The 13,928-nt window shown below is 57.5% G+C and overlaps 2 protein-coding genes across 6 annotated transcripts; both read left to right on the top strand.

The window, feature by feature from the left end:
- The first annotated feature begins 326 nt into the window (after positions 1-326).
- Positions 327-4,735, top strand: ZMYND10 (zinc finger MYND-type containing 10). 3 transcript variants are annotated; one of them, XM_059939739.1, is made up of 12 exons: positions 327-764; positions 1,010-1,118; positions 2,047-2,163; positions 2,290-2,343; positions 2,461-2,598; positions 2,676-2,764; positions 2,855-2,955; positions 3,343-3,464; positions 3,711-3,836; positions 3,919-4,040; positions 4,161-4,286; positions 4,374-4,735. In XM_059939739.1, exons 1-12 carry the CDS (start codon positions 673-675, stop codon positions 4,447-4,449), a joined length of 1,272 nt encoding a protein of 423 aa, XP_059795722.1. In that variant the 5' UTR covers positions 327-672; the 3' UTR covers positions 4,450-4,735. The 3 variants fall into 3 exon arrangements, with proteins under 3 accessions (XP_059795722.1, XP_059795721.1, XP_059795723.1); XM_059939738.1 differs by having other exon boundaries at positions 3,292-3,464; XM_059939740.1 differs by lacking the exon at positions 4,161-4,286 and having other exon boundaries at positions 3,292-3,464.
- Positions 4,736-4,988: 253 nt separating this feature from the next.
- On the top strand, positions 4,989-13,814 carry RASSF1 (Ras association domain family member 1). 3 transcript variants are annotated; one of them, XM_059939735.1, is made up of 6 exons: positions 4,989-5,307; positions 7,211-7,353; positions 11,363-11,467; positions 11,666-11,963; positions 12,087-12,202; positions 12,866-13,814. In XM_059939735.1, exons 1-6 carry the CDS (start codon positions 5,058-5,060, stop codon positions 13,010-13,012), a joined length of 1,059 nt encoding a protein of 352 aa, XP_059795718.1. In that variant the 5' UTR covers positions 4,989-5,057; the 3' UTR covers positions 13,013-13,814. The 3 variants fall into 3 exon arrangements, with proteins under 3 accessions (XP_059795718.1, XP_059795719.1, XP_059795720.1); XM_059939736.1 differs by having other exon boundaries at positions 4,991-5,307; positions 7,211-7,317; XM_059939737.1 differs by lacking the exons at positions 4,989-5,307; positions 7,211-7,353 and adding an exon at positions 7,735-8,021.
- Positions 13,815-13,928: the final 114 nt, after the last annotated feature.

Genomic DNA, 13,928 nt, shown 5'->3' with positions numbered 1-13,928 from the left:
ACGTGGCACGGCCAAAAAAAAAAAAAAGACTCCTGGCTACTCAGGAGGGTCAAGGGTGGAAATGGGTCCAGTAAAAAGACCACAGTAGTTACCTCACGAGAGGTGACGGCAGCCTGGCTTAGGATGGAGAGAAGTTGTGAGCCCTGCGCAGTATTTCGGGTGTAGAGCCAACAAGGTGGAGCTGCGCGCGAGGAATACTGGAGCGAGGAGGCCACGGAGAGGAGCACCCGTGTGGGCGGAGAGGGAGCAGCTACAGGGAGAGCTGGTGGGGGGCGGGCCGATTTGACGTCCATCCGAGGAGGAAGCTAGGCCGCACAAGTCTGTAACTCAGGGAGACCCGTGAGCCGCAGCCGGTTGTGAGGGAGAAAGCTCCAGGAGTCTACGGAGGGTTGCTACCTGCAGCCTGGCAAGCAGGCAGACGCTGGCGTGACGGGACCCAGCGCGGGCCGCCAGTAGGGGCGGGACCCAGGCCGCAGTGCGCAGGCGTTGAGCTAACCGTTTCCATGGCGGCGAGGACTCACGCGCCGCAACTGCTCTACAACTGTAGGGTCCCAGACTTCGGCCCCGCGGGAGACCGTGGTCCCCAAGCGTGTCAGCATCCCCATCTCAGCGCAGGCCGCTGCTCGCGGTCAGCCGAACCCCACCTTCCCGCTTCCTGTCCCTTGCACCGACATGGGCGACCTGGAGTTGCTGCTGCCCGGGGAGGCTGACGTACTAGTGCGGGGACTGCGCAGCTTCCAGCTGCGCGAGATGGGCTCCGGAGGGTGAGGCAGCTGGATCCGGGGTCAGGTGGAGTCATGGGGTCAGAGTCCTTGAGTGGGGGAGTGTGGGCCTGACATTGGGGGAGGGGTTGCCCGGCGTGGAGGGGCCCCTCGGTGGGGAGGTAAAGCTCTCCGAGACAGGGTTATATGGTCCTAAGCCATCTTGGACCCTGGTTAGGCTTCAGTAAGACCCAGCCCCCACACCCACTCCTACTGCACACATGTGCACACACACCCTGCCTGGGCAGGTGGAACCAGCAGCATGAGAACCTCGAGAAGCTGAACATGCAGGCTATCCTTGATGCCACGGCCAGCCAGGGTGAGCCCATCCAGGAGCTGCTGGTCACCCATGGGAAGGTACGTTGTAGTCACAGGCAGGGTTCCTGTCTTCTCACCACCCCTCATCCCACCACTCTACCCCTCAGGAGCACCCTGGGTGCCTGCACTTCCCTCTGGCTGGCACCCCTGTCCTCCCCAAAGGAAAAGGAAAAGTGTGTTACACATTTGATTTTGCAGCCCTATGGGACAGGACCCTGGCATGCCAGGTGGGGTGCAGGATGTGAGTTGATTAGGGAGATAGTCCTGGATCCTAGAACAGCCTAGGCTGTAGGGGGAGGGCCCAAGTTCTAAAGGCATTCCTGAATAGACTGTCAGGCTAGAGGGGGGCAACCACTGAAGTGAGGTGCGACTTTGGCATAGAAGGAGGCAACCTTCCCAACATGAGAGAGAGGGAGTTAGAAACCAGGGATTGGCTTAACTGGAATGTGAGCCAGGAGGTGGCACCAGTAGATGACCTGAAATATCACTTGACAGAGAGATTCCTCTGCAAGGAAAAGGTGGAGCCCCCTACTGGGGTGTGAGGTAGGAATAGGGCACTGTGAAGGGCCCTGAATAAGAGTGAGGCCAAGGCACACAAAAGCCTTGGAAGGCCAGAGAACAGGGACAGGGACGAGAGAGGGCATGAGCAGGAGAGCTGGCCTAAGAGGTACACTTGAATGGGGGAGGACTGACAGGGGCTCAGGTGCAGGGGGAGCATGGCAGCCTGGGGACAAGGCAAGGGCCAGTAATAGGAAGCCTGGGGAATGCCCCCACAGAGATGTCGGGGGCAGCTGGAAATGAAGGTCTAAGGTGCAGGAGAGAGATCGGGAAGGAATTCATGGGGCATAGGAGAGTCTGGGGCCCAGGGGAGTTTGAGGCGGGCTGGGCTGGGCTGAGCCAGAGATGGGAGGGTTGCCAGGCTAAGGTAGGCCCACCTCATCCCTGTCCTTTCCCCTCTCCTTCAAAGATCCCGACGCTGGTGGAGGAGCTGATTGCAGTGGAGATGTGGAAGCAGAAGGTGTTCCCTGTGCTGTGCAGGCTGGAAGACTTCAAGCCCCAGAACACTTTTCCCATTTACATGGTGGTGAGCTGGGCCATCGGTTCATAACCCCTCCCACCCCTTCAGAGGGCCCTGGACTAGAGAGAGTAGCTGGTAGCCCCTACCCCTCTCTCAGCAGCCCAGGGCCCTGTCCTCCTCTTTATCTGACAGTTACACCATGAGGCCTCCATCATCAACCTCCTGGAGACGGCATTCTTCCACAAGGTGAGGCACCAGCCCTGCCCACTGGCTAGCCTAGGCCAGGGTCTGGCAGCAAGAGGGGTTGTGTCTGTTTGGGAAGGGCATCAGAGGCAGAATGTTTCCCCTCCACCTGCCCCTCAGGAGGTGTGTGAGTCAGCAGAGGACACCATCTTGGACCTGGTGGACTACTGCCACCGCAAACTGACTCTGTTGGTCGCCCAGAGTGGCCATGGTGGCCCCCCTGAGGAGGAGGAGTCCCAGTACGGCACCCCCATGCAGGTGGGCTGAGGTTCCCAGGGGTTGGCAAGGGCTAGACCCAGGCTCCCCTAGCTTGAACACCATGTGCCCCACCCCAGGAGCTGCAGAAGCAGGCAGAGCTGATGGAATTTGAGATCGCACTGAAGGCCCTCTCAGTGCTGCGCTACATCACAGACTGTGTGGACAGGTGGGCTGTCCTGCTAAGCATGGGGCCTGCAGTGGAGGGCTGGGAGCCTGGGCCTGTAACCTCAGCTCACCTCTCCATCCCCGTCCCTAGCCTTTCCCTGAGCACCTTGAGCCGCATGCTCAGCACCCACAATCTGCCCTGTCTCCTGGTGGAACTGCTGGAGCACAGTCCCTGGAGCCGGCAGGAAGGCGGTAAGGTCCTCCTCCACCTGCCTAAGCCCCAGTTCACTGCTTCCAGGACATCCCCCAGGATTAATGGGGCGGGCAGCTTGCACACAGGCAGAAAACTTTGCCCCCTTGCCCACAGAGAATACCAGGATGCCTCACCCAAAGTGGGCCTAGACCTGGACTCTGCAGCAGGCAGAGCCTGTGTGTCCACCACTGAGGACTCACCCTGCTCTGAAGTGAGCAGCGCCCCAGCGTGGGCACGTCCTGTGCCCAGACAGTGGTCAGTCCCCTAGCCCACACAGCTGGCTCACTCACAGAGCATGCAACGCTTGCACACAGTATGCTAGTTCCTCTCCCCAGGCAAGCTGCAGCAATTTGAGAGCGGCCGTTGGCAGACAGTGTCCCCCTCAGAGCAGCAAAAGCTGAGCAAGTTGGATGGGCAGGTGTGGATCGCCCTGTACAATCTGCTGCTAAGCCCTGAGGCCCGGGCCCGCTACTGCCTCACAAGCTTTGCCAGAGGACAGCTACTCAAGGTAGGGAACTCCTCCCACACCAGTCACCACCGCCCCAGCACTGCCCCATGCCTCCCTTTATGTTTATTTTTGCCCACTCACCTCAGCCCCAGCCCTCTCTCCACACCTTGGGCCTCAGATGACACAGCAGCTAGTAGGACATGGGTCCCACTGGCACCCTCAGCTTAGCCCAGCTCAGGCCCTCTTTGTTCCTCAACCCTCTGACCGGCACCGCTTCACACTGGCCTCCTCTGGACACCCTTGCAGCTTCGGGCCTTCCTCACAGACACACTGCTCGACCAGCTGCCCAACCTGGCAGACCTGCAGGGTTTCCTGGCCCACCTGGCCCTGACCGAAGCCCAGCCCCCTAAGAAGGACCTGGTGTTGGAACAGGTAGGCACTAGGAAGTTAGTTGTTCAGGACCACTGCCCACTTAACCAGCTCCTCCCTGCCACTCTCCACTTCTCTTCCCCAGATCCCAGAAATCTGGGAGCGGCTAGAGCGAGAGAACAGAGGCAAGTGGCAGGCTATTGCCAAGCATCAGCTGCGGCATGTATTCAGCCCCTCAGAGCAGGAACTGAGGCTGCAGGCACGAAGGTGAGGCCTGCTGAACTGGCAGAAAGGGTAGAAGGGAGGCAGAAGACATGGATGTGGGCAGGGCTGCTCCCATCCACCCACCCACCAGGTCCAGCCAAGTCCGACTGACCCTTTTCCCAGGTGGGCTGAGACCTACAGACTGGACGTGCTAGAGGCGGTGGCTCCAGAGCAGCCCCGCTGTGCCTACTGCAATGCAGAGGCCTCCAAGCGCTGCTCACGATGCCAGAATGAGTGGTATTGCTGCAGGTGAGAGTATCCTAGGACCTTGGACCCCTGAGTCCCACTTCCATACCTCTCATAGCACGGCATCCTCACCGGCCCATTTGCCTGCAGGGAGTGCCAAGTCAAGCACTGGGAGAAGCATGGAAAGGCTTGTGTCCCGGCAGCCCAGGATGACAGAGCCAAGTGAAGGCTGCAGCTGCTGAGGGCCGACCACCCATGCCATACAACCCCGTGCCCCTGAACCTCTGGATCTCAGTCCGGCCTCTGCAAGTGCCCCAGCCTCCCAGGTGGTGAAGATAGCAGGCGGGAAGAGCTGCTGACCCATCTCCCCCAGCAAAGCGCTCGCCACTTCCTGCTCCATCCGGCGGGTAGGCTTAGGGTGCAGCCTCAGCAAGCTGGGGCAGGAGGCCTGGGCCGGGGGCAAGGGCCGGATGTGGGGACCCTCTTTCTCTAGTACAGTAAAGCTAGCTTCCAGAAACACGCCTGTTTCCGCGTGGCCCTTTGAGGTCGTCGTGGTTGTTAGGGGGAGGGGAGTTGCTCGCTAGATGAAGGGAGGATAGGAAACGGAGGGCGGGGACTCCGCGAGAGCAGCCCCTCGCCGCGCCCGCCGCCCCACTCCGCCTGCGGGCCGACACAGCCCGGGCGCCCAGGTTTCCATTGCGCCGCTCTCCTCCGCTCTCCCGCCGCTCTGCCTGAATCCCAGGGGCGGCACCGCATCGGGGCCCGCCCCGCGGCCCCGCCCGCCCCGCGCTCGCTTGAGCCCAGAGCCGGTGGGACTCCCGGCCCGACAGGGCCATGTCCGCTGAGCCTGAGCTCATTGAGCTGCGGGACCTGGCACCCGCGCGGTGCGCCGCCCCGGGCCGCACCCGGCTCGAGCGTGCCAACGCGCTGCGCATCGCGCCGGGCACAGCGCGCAACGCCGCAAGGCAGCTGGTCCCAGGCCGCGGCCACCGCTTCCAGCCCGCGGGGCCCACTACGCACACATGGTGCGACCTCTGTGGCGACTTCATCTGGGGCGTCGTGCGCAAGGGCCTGCAGTGCGCACGTGAGTAGCGGCCCTGTGCGCTGGCGGGAGACAAGCGGGTGGCCAAGAGGCAGCACCGTCGCTGAGGGCCAAGTTGGGACGGAGGGGGTCGGCGGGTTCGGTTCCCACGGACCAGGTCCGTTACCTTTACCCCATAGCATAAGAGAGTGCGGGCCGATGGTTTATAACCTTGCCAACCTCCACCTGTGTCTGGGACATAGGCAGAGGCTGTTGCCTGTGAATAACAAGGTGCTGCTTTCAAGTTTAAAGGGTGCCTTGGTCCTTCTTGAGAAAGGCGTTGTGCCTCCCAGTCTCTGAGTTCATATTCCCACACCCGCCCCTTCCCAAAGATTCACTCGCCAAGTCCCGCTGCAGAATCCTTGCCGTGAAGGGAATTTACTCACCTATGGGAGAAGGCCTGGAAAAAGTCAGAACCTCGGGTGGGCCCCCTGCAAGCAGGAGTTTTGAGTATTTAGCAAATACCTATTGCAAGTTCAGTCAACCAGGTGCTAAAACATGAAACACAGCCACACACTAGCTGGTGCTTCTGCCCTCCCAGGAATCACCAGCAAGCAGAGGTTGCTCTCCCACTGGCTATATACCAGCTAGAATCACTTGGACTGCTTTTACAGCCCTCCACACCCCTATGCTTGGACCCTACCACAGACCTGCTGACTCAATCACTGGGAGTATACCAACAATTTTTAAAAACAGATCCTTCTAATGTGCAGCCTGGGTTGAGAATCACTGCTCTGGCCCATTTAGGAACTTAGGGAAGGTGTCCCAAGCCTGTGTGTGCCTGGAGACCCTCTCATCTAGTACAGGAGTTTGTCCTTTATTCAGCTGGAAGGAGCACGGGAGTTGTGACAGAATACAAAGCATGAACAAGGGCTCGGATACAGCATTGTTCCCAAGGAGAACTAAAGTGGCGATGGAAATGAAAAACAGGACAATTTGGGTGTGTGTCAGAGGCAGAAACAAGGGCGGAATCAAGGATGAGTTGGGGTGGTTTTGTTTTGTTTTGCCTCAACTGGGAGAATGGTAGCGACTTTTGCTGAGCTGAGGAACACTGGCAAGGGTAAGGGTGAGGAAAAGTGAAGAATTAAAAGGGGTAGGAAAGTGAGTTAAATTTTGGGCATGTTGGGTTGAAATGTTTATTAGACATCCAAGTGAAGATAGTGACACATAGGATTTGATCTCAGTGGGGAGGTCAGTGATGGAAGCCTTGGATCTGGGGTAGGTCAGCGTACACAGAGGAGGGAAGCGATCAGAACTGAGCCTCGGACACTCCACCATTAGATCTAGGTGAAACAGAACTAAAGGAGCTGAGCAGGAGCTGCAGGGAGGTGGGAGGAAAACCGGGGTAGTGGGGGCCCCCGGGAGCAAGCATCAGACGATGCTGATGAGGTGAAGACGGAGACGGGACAGCCGGATTCGGCGATGCGCAGGAGTTTCCTGGAGGGAGGGGCAAGCCTGACCGGAATGGGTAGAGGGTGAAGGCGAGGAATTAAGAGTGTTTGTAGACCAGTGTTGGTAAGCTTTTGGTGTGAGGGGAATAGAAACAAATGACAACTAGAGAGGGGCACTGGGTTAAAAGTTTTTAATTTTTTCCCTTCAAGTAAATGGGCGGAGGGAGGGACGCTGATAATGAGGAAGGGGGAAGTTCTGCCCTAGGCGCTAGAAATGCAACTGTTGAGCAGGCCTGGATCCCTAACCGCCTGAGGCCTTCCCGCCAGTTTCCAGACGCCGGGGGACCAACACTAAGATCTGCGTAGCAGTGGGCGGTAACGGGGCCTGAGAAAAGGCCGGTCATGCAGAACACCGCGAGCAACGGCCTTCACCCCGGGGCTTCGCTTCTGCCCTCGGGACGCTTCTCCGAGCTGGTGCTGGGGTTCCTCCGCCTCACGGCCAGCCCTCTCTGCAGATTGCAAGTTCACCTGCCACTACCGTTGCCGCGCGCTCGTCTGCCTAGACTGCTGCGGACCCCGGGACCTGGGCTGGGAACCGGCGCTGGAGCGGGACACGAATGTGGTGAGCGCGGGACCGGGGAGCTTACAGGCAAGACAGGTATGCGCAGACGAGCGGGCCACATTGCAGGCGTTCCCTAGGGCCGCCTGGCGCTACGCGCAATGAACGTTCTGATAGCCGACTTCCCGGCGGCAGAGAGTAGCTAATTCTGCGCGCGGGCTCGAAGGGGTGCCGGTGGTGCTGACTCGGCCCTTACCGCCCGGAGCCCCCGCGGCTCCGAGCAAGCACAATTTCCGCACCTTCCCGCAGCCGCATCCGGTCTTGAGGCCACGCTGGTGCACATGCGCACACGTTCCGGCTAGTTCCCTGTGGGAGGTGGGGCCTGCGAGGCGGAGCTGAGCTGAGCTGCCTGAGCGATGAGATCATTCCTGGAGGCGAGGCGCGTGTGGCCCCGCCCTTCGACATTCGTCCTCCAATGAGATGAGCGCTAGATCCCCGCTGTCTACGTTTCAGTGTTAACGGTTGCGGCGCGGACACTGGTTCCGGCGCACGCGCACACGCTCCTGGGGCGGTGGTGGGAGGCTACGGGCGCACGGGAACGGGCGGGCGCGGCGATGGGCGAGGCGGACGCGGGGACTCCCTCTTTCGAGATGACCTGGAGTAGCACGACAAGCAGTGGCTACTGCAGCCAGGAGGACTCGGACTCAGAGCTCGAGCAGTACTTCACAGCGCGCACCTCGCTGGCGCGCAGGCCGCGCCGGGATCAGGTGGGGGCCGGGGGTTGCGGGAAGCGGGCTGGGGGCGGTCGCTGGGACCCCGCTCCTCCCCGGTAAGTTGCCTGGTCGAGAGTTTGTGGGCAGCCCCGCCCTGCCGTGAGCGTGGGCCAGCCCTCGGAACCGTGTGTTGGGCTTTCAGCGCGTCGGTACTGAGTGCTGAGGCCTTGCTGTTTCTGTCACAGACCGGTTGAACCAGAGGAAGCAGCTAAGTGGCATGGGGTAGACCAGGGACAGGTATTATCCACCGATTACTAAGGCTGACTGCGCAGTCTAGACTAACACCTCTACTTCCGCGTGCGGGCGCTCCCACCCCCTCTCTGGGGGACCAGGAGGAAGTGGAGGGGGAGGAGTCCTCGCCGGGAATTGAGAAGTGTGTTTAGGAGAGAGGCAAGGGAAGATCCAGGCCCCTCCATTTGCACTCCTGGATGGAGCTAGCTTGGTCCCCATCTCTTGCCGGTCCTGGCCTGTCACCAGCTACTGGACTGTGGAAGATTCTGAGCCTCCCCTCCTCTGCAGTGGACCAGGAGTGCTCGCTTGGGCAGCATATATAGTAAAGTTAGAGCGGACCTGGAGAAAGGGGATCTGGGAATGGATGGGAAGGAAGCCTTGTTCTGGACTGTAAGCATCCAGGAGCACTTTATCCACAAGAGGTGGGGAAGGCTAGATTGTAAAATGCCCTGAGAGGGGTCAAGAGAGATAGGGGTTACTAATCCAGGACTATAAGTTGCAGTGCTGGAGCAGCTGTGCCTCTCGGAGTCTCCCAGTTGTCCCCATTATCAGAGACCTCTGTGATGTGTGCCATGAGTGTGACCACCAGGCTCAGATAACTGTTCCAGAGATGGTACACCTCAGAAGAGCACCCTGGCCAGGGCATCAGGGAAGAGAGATGGGGACCATGAAGTAAAGTTCAGTATACCTGGCAGCAGTGGGGCAGAATTCCTTACATGAGCCAAGAAAAGGGAGTTGTGGATAACGCTTTAGGGGAAAATTCTATACCTGGAAAGCTGAGCCCAGAGTTTGGGTGCAAGGTTTGAGTGTGGATCCCTGAGACTGTCCGTGTGTCACTCAGGCCTGAGCCATCTTCCATTGTGGAAAGGTGAGAAAACCACAAGACACTAACCAATTGAGAAGGAGGCTGGGGAGTCCCAAGTTGTATGTAAAATAAAACCATCAGTCACTATGGACAGTCGCAGAGTAGAGGGTGGGTGGCTATAGTGTCGCAGAAGGGAAATTCATGGTATCCCTCTGGGACAGCTGTTGGAATCCTCCTCCAGCAGTCAGCTTCGGAAAATGGAAAAAGATACTCTTCCTGCTCTAGAATCCTGGGAGGACAGTGCAGTACCTCCAGTCCAAGTCCCTTGTTTTATGAATAAAGATACTGAGGGAGGTTCACCTGGAGAAGGGAAGGGGCTGGAACTGAGGTCACTGCATCCCAGCTCAGGGCTCCTAGATAACCCAGGAAGGGAAGAGGAAGGACCCAGGCTAGAGCTCAGAGCCATCACAAGGAAGGGGAATGAGTTAGTGCCATCTCTTTGATCACCCTGTTCTGTAAGTAGAATTCTCTTCCTTTTTGCCTTGGTACTAGTCTGTTCAGCTTTCCTCCTGCCCCTAGCACCCCTTCCATCCTGACACTCCTTCCCACTGGGGCACTTCTTCCTGTCTCAAGCCCTCTCCTTGGGCCTGAACAAACACATCCACCCTTTATTCCCAACCTCCAGCCCTCATTTTACCTCCCAGATCCCTCGTTTTCCAGGGTCCAGACCATTTGTTCTTACTAGTCCTACAGGGTTTCCCACTGTCTCCAACAAGGTTTCTGCTAGAGTTTTTTTGTTTTGTTTTGTTTTCAATATTTATTTGTTTATTTATTTGGTTGCTCCGGGTCTTAGTTGTGGCACGCAGGATCTTCGTTGCAGCATGCGGGATCTTTTAGTTGCGGCATGCAGGATCTAGTTCCCTGACCAGGGATGGAACTCGGGCCCCCTGCATTGGGAGCGTGAGGCCTTAACCACTGGACCACCAGGGAAGTCCCTAGAGTTTTCACTTCTCAATGCTCTTTTCCATCTAGGAGACTTTTGGAAACTTGGGGAAGCAAATAGGCTTCAGTTCCCACCCCTCCCCCAGCCTCAGTCCTCAGTGCCATGTACTTGCTGGCCACTGAACAGCAGCAGGTTCTAGGTAAAGAGCATACTGCTAAAAGGCTGTGGACTCTACCCTACCCTACCCCCTCATCTGTCCTTCCTATTGTCCCCATGAGATGGTTTAAGCTTAGGGGGCTCCAAGGCAGTAGTCAGGAAGAAGCCTGGCTGTCCTGGGCTCAGAGCTGAGCACAAGGTTAAGCTTATTCTGCAGGAGACCTTCTGATGGGAACTCCCCTGGGACAAGGCATTGGTCAGTGATGATCTCAGCTGTGTCTGTGACACTCTCATTCCTACTAGGGCCTATCTGACGTCAACAGGAGGTAAGGCTGATGCAATGGGACTAAGGGAGTTTGGCAGAAGCCCTGGCCCATACTCCACCCTTCAGACAAGAATCCAGTCCCTGGAGGAACAGAGGAAGGGCTGAGTGGTAGAGCTAACATCTTTGGGCTAAACCTCTAGACAGAAGAGAGGAGGTACATAAGCCTCCCTGTTTGGCAGTTGTGGGACAGGCTTTACCAGGAGGCTGCCCATGCCAACTTCTGGCAGATTGGAGCCTGGCCTGAAGTTGCCTTTTGTGCAGATTGGGTCAAGATCAAATGGCATGTCATAGTGGTTTCCTCACTATGTCTGAGACATGCAGGGCTGGCCCAAGTTCCCCACCAAGGAGTGTTAAGGTTGTAGACGTTGCCCTTCTCCTCCTGCCCACTGGTGGCTGGGCTCCTGGTGTGTACCATTCCCCATACCTCTCACCCTGCAGTGGGCCACGGCCAGGGCAGAGTGGCAAAGTGGACTGCCTTCTCCAGGGTACACCCTGACCGCATCCAACTAGGGTGCTGGGATCAAGCTGTTCCTTTTCAGAGTCCCCGATCTTTTCCTGGCTTCTAGCCTCGTGCTTTCAGTTGCTTTGGTTTTAAGGTATCCTTAGGGCCTCACCCAGTGCTGAGGAGGCTCCAGGCAGGCGGCAGAGAGAAGCCAAATGATTCTGCCTTGGCTGTCTCCACCCATAGCATGCAGAACCAGGGGCAGTGATGGGTTCTTCTCATCAGGCCTCAAACTTTGTTGTCAGTTTCCAAAGGCTGCCCACAGGCCATTTTTCAGAGTGGTCCACCCAGGGCTTACCTCCTTGCCCGTGACATGCATTGCAGAGGAATGGGTTTCATAAGGATCCTGTGTCCATGCTTGCCCATCTTTCAGGATGAGCCCGTGGAGTGGGAGACACCTGACCTTTCTCAGGCTGAGATTGAGCAGAAGATCAAGGAGTACAATGGCCAGATCAATAGCAACTTGTTCATGAGCCTGGTGAGTTGACAGCCTGTTTTGGAGAGAGACAGGAACCCAACTGTGTGCCTGATGCCCAAAGGGTCACAGCTGAGGTATTCTTGGGTAGACCCAAGCAGTGATTTATTCACACCCAGCCTAGCCCTAAGTGGACTGGTAGTGCCCAAATCTGTTCCATCTTATCTGGCATCTAGTCATGGTTTGGTTTCTCCTCTTTAGAACAAGGATGGCTCCTACACAGGCTTCATCAAGGTTCAACTGAAGCTGGTGCGCCCTGTCTCAGTTCCTGCCAGCAAGAAGCCACCCTCCTTGCAGGATGCCCGGCGGGGCCCAGGGCGGGGTACAGCTGTGAAACGCCGCACCTCCTTCTACCTGCCCAAGGATGCTGTCAAGCACTTGCATGTGTTGTCACGCACACGGGCACGCGAGGTCATCGAGGCCCTGCTGCGCAAGTTCTTGGTGGTGGATGACCCCCGCAAGTTTGCACTTTTTGAGCGGGCTGAGCGCCATGGCCAAGGTGGGCTTTCCACCCCACCCCACCATGTGTGAGGGTGTATATGCATGTGCCTGTGCATGCAGGAGCTGAGGGGGCTGGGCCTGGCTCTAATCATACACTCCCTTCCCCCTGCCTGGCCCTCAGTGTACCTCCGGAAGCTGTCAGATGATGAGCAGCCCCTACGGCTACGGCTCCTTGCAGGGCCCAGTGAGAAGGCCCTAAGCTTTGTCCTGAAGGAGAATGACTCTGGGGAGGTGAACGTGAGTAACAGCCCTCCTTAGTTTCTTGGTTGTGACTGGGCAGGACTGGTGGGTTGCAGGCTTGAAGGAGGAATAGGGCTGCAGACAAGCCCTGCAAAGCCTCTCCAGGAGTACATGAGCCTTGTAGCTAAAGTGAAGGCTTCCAGGAAACTCATGCCAAGGTCTAGGGCTTTTCCCAAGAAGCCAGGAAGAATTGTCTTGGTGCACTGCTCTTTCCTATTGTGGAAAGTCCTCAGGAGATGCAGGAGTCCATCTGATGGCATTCTGATCTCAGGCCAGGTCAAAGCCACACAGATGGGCACAGGACAACATGCAGGCACCCCCTTCAGGCATTAGAACCTTTTACCTGGAAGCTTTACAGCTCCAAGGTAGTGCATCTGTAGAGTGAGATCAAACTCAGAGAGAGTGGGCATGACCTGTTCACAGGTAACTAGGGAATGTTTGGTTTGGTTGCCTGTCCACGAGGTGACTGCCCTACTTTGTGGGGCCCATCTTCTATATGGATTGTTGTTGGGAATCCTAACACAGACCATTCAGGCAAGAACCTGACATTAGAAAGCCCCATCCTAGTTGTGTGATCGTGATGCACTGGTCTTCTTTGGGGAGAGCCTGCTGGTTTGGCAGTGGCCTGCTGTAGCCTGTGTCTCCCTTCTCCCCCTACAGTGGGATGCTTTCAGCATGCCTGAGCTACACAACTTCCTACGCATCCTGCAGCGGGAGGAAGAGGAACACCTCCGCCAGATCCTGCAGAAGTACTCGTATTGCCGCCAGAAGATCCAGGAAGCCCTGCATGCCTGCCCCCTGGGGTGACCTCTCGTACCCCTGGGTGGAAGGAGGAGAGTAGGCAGCGCCAAGGGCGTGCCGTGTGAGTGTGCAAAGGGCCACGTGGCCCGAGGAATGAGTGTGCATGGAGGCCCTCTCTTGCTGGGGGAATGAGCCCAGAGAACAGCGAAGGAGCTGGCCCCCTGTGTCCACCAGTGGGTGTAGCACAGCATGGCTCTGCATCCTTCTGCCCTTTGTGTACTGGGTCATGGTGGGCCAGGGTTGCCCTGGGAAGCTGCTCCAGGCTTGCAGCAGGGGTAGAGGAGACAGAAGTCTCCTTAATTTGTGTCTCAGATATGAGAATCTTGGAGACCCTACAAACAGAATAGGGTCATGTTTGCAGGGACGAGGGCCCTCACCTATGGTGAAAGGTTGTGTGTTTCGGGTCTTGGATGGGGTCTCAGGACAGCCCTATCAGAACCAAGGATGGGTGTTCAAGATAAGACAGGCATCAAGAAAGAGTCTAGGGTTCCCTCTACAGCACCCTCTGACTCCTCACACACCCTGGGGTCAGGGAGTGCTGGCTCATTGTGCAACAACAGTGCCTCTGCCTCCTCCAAGGAGGATGTCCCTGTGCCAGGGTCTGTGTGAGTGTGGGCACTGGCCCAGGTCTGCGCCTTGTTTGCCAGTCAAAGCCAGGGGCTTTCCCTTGGGTATTTTTGATGATGTGTGCGAATGTATGTAATATTTTTTGGCCTCAGTTGAATGCCTCCTGTGGGGGAAGGGGTGGGGGTGACAGTCATCAGGGCCTGGGGTCTGAGAGAATTGGCTAAATAAAGATTTAAGAATCCTCCTGCTTTTGGATTCTTTATTATGGGCCCTCATCTGCAGTTGCCCCTTGTGCCAGTGGCTGCCAAGGTTGATGGACAGGCTCACAGAGCACCTTTTCAAGTGGGACCATGGG

Source organism: Balaenoptera ricei, chromosome 11 (genome assembly GCF_028023285.1).
Source record: "Balaenoptera ricei isolate mBalRic1 chromosome 11, mBalRic1.hap2, whole genome shotgun sequence".
In the NCBI taxonomy this organism is placed as follows: Eukaryota; Metazoa; Chordata; class Mammalia; order Artiodactyla; family Balaenopteridae; genus Balaenoptera; species Balaenoptera ricei.
This window is presented reverse-complemented; position numbering and strand designations above follow the sequence as displayed.